Source organism: Artibeus jamaicensis, unplaced genomic scaffold (genome assembly GCF_021234435.1).
Source record: "Artibeus jamaicensis isolate MK-2021 breed Jamaican fruit bat unplaced genomic scaffold, CSHL_Jam_final scaffold_1689, whole genome shotgun sequence".
Taxonomy (NCBI): Eukaryota; Metazoa; Chordata; class Mammalia; order Chiroptera; family Phyllostomidae; genus Artibeus; species Artibeus jamaicensis.
In genome coordinates, this window is record NW_026522029.1 from 12611137 (window position 1) to 12617136 (window position 6000).

Sequence of the window (6000 nt, forward strand, 5' to 3'; positions counted from 1 at the left end):
AGGTAAAGCCTTGATGAGAATTACAGGGCCGACTAGATTCTTACCCCTTCCCTCCCCAGCTGGTTTGTTTTCTGAAAATTCATTCAAGTGATCAGGATTCTTCTGATCTCAGATCCCCAGGCGTACCAGTTTTGAGAGGCGAGCCAGCTTCAGATCCAGGGGGTTTCCGGTTCGAGTCTTCCCATGTGATTGAGTAACCGTGTTTTCTAGCACAGAAGGAATGGAGATAAGGAAGCATGTTCCTGGCACTGGAGGATGTCCAGAGCGCCTGGGATATGACTCATCCTTACGGCACCTTTTATATCTCAGGGGAATTCACCTGGGTCTCCTCCCTGTTCTTCGGCGGGGGCGGCGTGTGCTTTCGGGCAGGAATCCTCGGCTAACGCGGCCAGCCCTTCCACACACTGCTCCCGAGAATACAGCAGGCGTCGGCATCACCGGTTCCAGCACTATAAAGCCAATTTCAAATCACCCATCTCCCTTGTCAGCTCTCCTTTTGTATACAAATCAGCTATTTGTTCAACTACATAGTGACCTGGAAAAAGCCTGGAAAGACTTTCTAATCAAAGTCCTATTTCAGCAGCTTGAAGCAGTTGCAGTTGGAAACTGAACTCTCAGGCTCAGAGATCCTTCGACTATTAATTTAGGCGGAGAGCACTGGTCACAGATAAAGTCGTAAAGGGGGAACACGCGAATGGGCATGAGAAAGAGGACCGGTGTTCGCACACCCAAGCTGAAGCCCTTCCTTCCGAGTGATTGCCCCCAGGGACCTTCCTGAGCTTGCCCGGTCCCCTTCGAGAAGACCACGGACTAACCTACAATCCAGTTTACCATCCCAGGAATTGGGGGTTTGGTTTGAGAGTCTAAGTGACACATTCCATCTAGTGACTGTGTTTAATCCTTTTTTTTTTTTTAAAGAAGACGGCTCCTTGGTTTTGTCAAGTTCTAGGCACGTGCATTTGTGTTTCCAATCCCTTGCAGGGGAAACAATGACTTTCTGGAGACTCCAAACCAGGTGGAATGAATTCAATGGTGGAGATTATTTTGTTTCACAGCCAGGGATTGGAAGAACACATTTGAATATAAAAATCAAATAGGTGCTACAGGGTAAAAGGTTATTTTCCCCCCATAACAAACTGACGTCTGGGGGTCGCTGCATTTGGAAACACTGAGCAATTATCTTATGATTTTGTTCTTGAAGTGTATACACAAACATTGTTTTCGTGTAGGGAAATAGGAGGAAAGGAGTTAAAATGAGGAGATGGTCCCCGGGCCAGAGATTCTGAAGATTTTAAGTCCTTCCGAGAGTGAAATGACCCCTGCAGACTGGACACTGTGTGTATGTTTGTCCCTGGGCGGGGGGACAGCCGAGGAGCTTCCTGGGTAAGGCAGGGGGACGCAGAGCTGGCATTTCCAGGGCGTCCAGTGGGGAGGCGGGTGCATGTGTTATTCCCATGGACACAGCACCGCTCCAGTTTTCCTCTAGGTGGTGACACATGTGACTGGACTTAGCCTGGTGACTGCATGCACTAAGCTGGTGGAAATTTGTTCCCATACACTTTCCCCAGTTTTTCCCTATGACCTTTATACAAACATAGGACTTCCAAGACAGAATTACTTCATGGTCTTACTTCGGAGATTTGCTTAATTCTTCCTCGTGGGATAGCTTGGGGTGAGTAGAATAGCCCCCAAAGTCCTATTTTAAAACATCACCCCCAAAAGCACACGCCAGAGTTCTCTGGCCTGCTTGGAGGGCACGGGGGAGTCTTGTTCTGGTTCCATCTGTACTCGGGGCCCCCAGTGATGAGGCCCCCGCGCGCTGGTAGCTAGTCCCGCCTGTAGAACCCTGCACACTGCTTTGGCAAGAGCTGCAAGGTGTGCCAGAGAAAGCAAGGGCTTCCAGAAAGGGGGCTCCAGTTTTTAAAAAGATGGGGAACAAGGAGCTACTTGTGTGTTTCATAGGATACGCCATTAATTAGGGGACAGAAGCTCAAGAAGCAAGCGGAACCTGTGCCCACACAACTCACACAGCCTAACACAGTGACCTTTACACAGCAGCTGTCAAGCTGAAGGCCACAGCCAAAACCAACAGAGCAGGGCCGAGTTCCTGTCCCTCAAAGCAGGACAGCTGAACCCATGGCCAAGTTTAACAACCAAACAGAACGAACCACAACAAGCGACGCTCCAAGCCAGCATGCTCTGGACAAGGAGAGGGTGCCGGTGGGAAGGTAGATGTTTCACCAGCTCTGTCTTCCAGAAAAGTGCCAGCCGTGGTCTTCTGGTTCTTTACTCCCGGCTGAGAAAGTATTTCCACTCCCTGAGTCCTATCTGGGTGCAGCCGAGACACTGTATCCATTTAATCAAAATCCTGAATTGGGATTACTTACGCCATGAGAGTTTGAAGAGCAAAGAAAAAAAAAATCTCCTTACCTACTCTGACTTGGCACCAGTTTTTTAAAAAGCACTCATTTGCTTTCTGGCAGCTAATGTCAGGGGGCAGAAAGTGCTGAGAAATTGGGATGTGGACTTCCAAAGTTTCTCCCCTTAAGAAAATGACCTCAGAAGTCGTAGCTCATGATAAACGACTGTGCCACAGATATGTCGGTTCCTGCCAAGCAGAGGATTTAATAAAATTACGTTTAAAAAGCTGGGTCATTTAAGGAAAGTAATTCATTTCTTGCCTTGACTCTTTCCCAGAACAAATATTAAAAAATGCATTATTTTCCTTCCCGGTATTAGTGGAATCGTTTCCAAATCCCGCGGACTGCATGCCCTGCCTTCCTCCACCAGGGTCTTACTCAGTTGGTGAGTCCGCTCAAAACGATACCGGAGAACTCATCTGATACGTGCGCTCCCTCGCTTTTCTCTCCTTTTACGCTGTGCGCGGCTCAACATGCATTTTCATCTTGTTAGGCTTTCAGGAACCTACCACCGCACTACAGATAAAAAGTTTCCAGTTGGTTTTTCCCCCCTTTCTTTTCGCTCCCCTTTTTAAAAGATCTTAACTTTTGAGAGTATTATCTTAAAAAAGTTCCCGAGTTACCAGGGATCTGTCTTTTGAGCTAAGGTCTAGGAAACATAAATTTAAGGAAAAAGTTCGTTTCTAAAGCACCTGGAAGATCAACGAAACTGCCTTAAAAGCTTCCCATGGGTGTTGAAAACGTAGGCAACAGCTTGTGCAGAAATCAAGATCGCTTACTCTGAGCTGATTAGGGAGCCCGGGGGTGGGGGGCGCGAGAGAGGGTCGCCAGGGCGAGGGGAGCGGCAGGGACGCGTCGGCGAGGGTGACAGCCCCGAGCGTGCTGCGCCCACCCTCGGGGCGGCGGCGAGTCGGCGAGTCCCAGCGGTGCGCGCACTCACCGTGATGGCCTGGAGTCTCTCCTTGAGCAGATCGGCCTCTGCCATTCTGGCAGGCGGGGGCAGGCAGCCGGGGAGGGCAGTCCCGAGCGAGCGACCATAAATCAGGGGCCTCGGTGGGGAGAGGCGCGGGGGCGACGCAGAGGCCGGAGCCGCGCGCTCCGGGAGCCCCGCCGGCCGAGAGAAGCCGCCGCCGCCACCTCCGGCCGGGCCGCTGCGCCTCGGAGCAGACGCGCAGAGCCGGGCGGACTGACACAGGCTCCGAGAGCGCGCGGGGCGGCCACGCCGGGCTGCTGGCACCAGCTGACTGACAAGTTTGAACGGCAGCACACCAGCCCTTTCCCCCTGGGAGCCAACAGCTCTTTGTTGTAACGTGCACAGGGAGCGCAGCGCATTGCTCATTAACTGTTCCTTGCCCAGGTCATTGTTTTCCGGGGGTGGGGGTTGCCCAGCGAGCGCAGCGCCGGGGGCTTCCGCAGCCTCTGTCGAGGGGTCTGCGTGTGTTTGCAACACTTCACTTGTCTCTGCTCCTCCGGGCTCCGCAAGGACGCCGGGCCTCCGCAGCGGCCCCCTTCCTCTGACGGGCCATCGTTAATAGTAGCACACCCCAGAGTTTCTCTAGAACTTACTGCGGTGGGCAATGCCCGCCAGCTGCCCCCTTCCCGCCCCCTCCCACTGCAGGAGCTTATGTCAGACTTGGGCAGCTTTGCCTCAAGGAGAGACCGGAGGAGCTAAGGTGGCTGGGTGAGGGTCTTGGCCTCCCCCTCCCCCACCCCGCTGCCCACGCAGTGTTCCGTGAGGCGCCAACGTCAAGAACCACCCTCTGTGAGTTCTTGCGTCTCTGTGGAACTCAGTGCTTTCTTGGACAGTGTTCAGGAATGATACTTGGCTTTCGGAAGGTGCCCATTTTGACCTCCCAGGTTACCCGAGGGAAAGGGTGAGCCTTTGATTGTGTGTTGAGACATTCTGTAGCTCAGGCAGCCGGCTACTCCTCTGCCCTTTAGAGAAAAGAAGTCGCCCTGGCTGGCGTGGTTCAGTGGATTGAGCTTGGGCCTGCGAACCCAGGGGTCCCTAATCGAATCAGTCAGGGCAGGTGCCTGGGTTGCGTCCATCCCTGGTTAGGGGCTTGTGATTGATGTTTCTCTCCTTCTCTTTCTCCTTCCTTTCCCTTCTCTCTAAAAATGAATAAAATCTTTCTTAAAAAGTCAAGCCCAGTGAAACTTTTAGAGCAAAGCAGAGGCTGGGAAGTTTTACACCGGACTCTGATTTCTTCTCCCTACATCTCTCTGAGTCAGTCTCCAAGCAGTCCGGCCTCATCGCCTTCATCTTCGTTGTCAGGTATTTGGATGCCTTCATAGCAACAGTCAGCTGGAGAGGTTGAAGGGTCAAACTTAACATCAGACACGCAGTTTCATTTCCTTCCACTGCTGATACCAGTGGTACCAATAGCTGCTATCTGCTGAGTTCTCTCTGTCGGCGAAGGCTTTACATCCTGTCCATCACACAGGTGCTGGGAGGTAGATGCCATGGGCCCCGCTTTAAAAGTGATGAGACGGAGGCTCAGAGAGGTCATTTCACAGAGCTGATTAGAAGCACTGCCAGGGTGGGAACTCGACTGTCTGATGTTACAGTAGCCATTCCACGGGCCTGCTGGAGGGAGCAGGGCAAGGAGAATGGGCCAAAGGGTTAGATGGGTGTTTGTGAGAGACCGGGGCCTCTTGGCCATCTCCTCCACGCGGTTCCCAGAACACTGATAGCGGGGTCAACACCCTCGGGCAGAACCCTGAGAGGGTCTCCTCCAGATACACTCGATGGCTCTTGTGGGAAAAGACCTCTGCCTATTGTCACTTGGAGTCCGCCAGCCATGCCTCCTGAGGGGAACCTACCAGTTTCGAGTCTGAGACCCCACCTAAGAGCAGTTTGCTCCAGCGTCCTCGGGAGAATTTGGGGGACCAGAGAAGAGGAGAATGGTTTGGTGTGGGGCAATATGATTAGTATTGCGTGGGCATTTCAGCTTAAAACAAAACTCAAACCTTCAAAACTTTTTGATTTTGTTTATCTGCCGATTCTAGCTGCAAATAAGCCAGGAGAGCAGTAGTGATAAATAGCTCCGTCGGAATCGTTCGGTTGCTGCCCAGAACAGTCAGGCCTTCATCCAGTTATTAGTCTGGATCTTTTCCTAAAAGCAATTTCCCTCTCCAACCTCACTTCTGCTGTGGGAAAACCCAAGGGTTTTCTAGTGTGGAGGGGGAGGATTAAACAACATAAGAATATCAGGGAATTTCAGAGAGAGCAGAGTTGGGACAACTGATTGGTATCGTCATGTGCTTATTCATTGATTTATTAATAATCGCTATTATGTTCAAGCATTTGTTGTTCATGTGTTCTGCATGCATTTAATGAGCACATGGGATGTGTCAGATGTTCCTGTGTTAGGTGTTTGGGGTTCATGGACAAACAACATTGCTGCCCTGCCGGAAGTTCTATTTCCGTAGACAAGGCAAGCTACATAGCATAAGCAAGCAAAATGTAGGAAGTGAGAAGATGGTTATGTTAGTCTGAGTCCTCTAAGAAACAGATGCCCAGGTGGGTTAACCGTGTTGGATTTTATTAGTAGAACGACCCTATGAGAGAAAATGGGGG

General features: G+C 51.4%; 1 protein-coding gene across 1 annotated transcript in view; it reads right to left on the minus strand.

Moving 5' to 3' along the window:
* PALMD (palmdelphin) overlaps window positions 1-3717 on the minus strand; it is a 45259-nt gene extending 41542 nt beyond the window's left edge. Inside the window, exon 1 of the mRNA XM_037152938.2 lies at window positions 3361-3717. Within this exon, the coding sequence (XP_037008833.2) occupies window positions 3361-3405 (45 nt within the window). The 5' untranslated portion in view covers window positions 3406-3717. The remainder of the gene's footprint in view (window positions 1-3360) is intronic.
* Between the last annotated feature and the right edge of the window lie 2283 nt (window positions 3718-6000).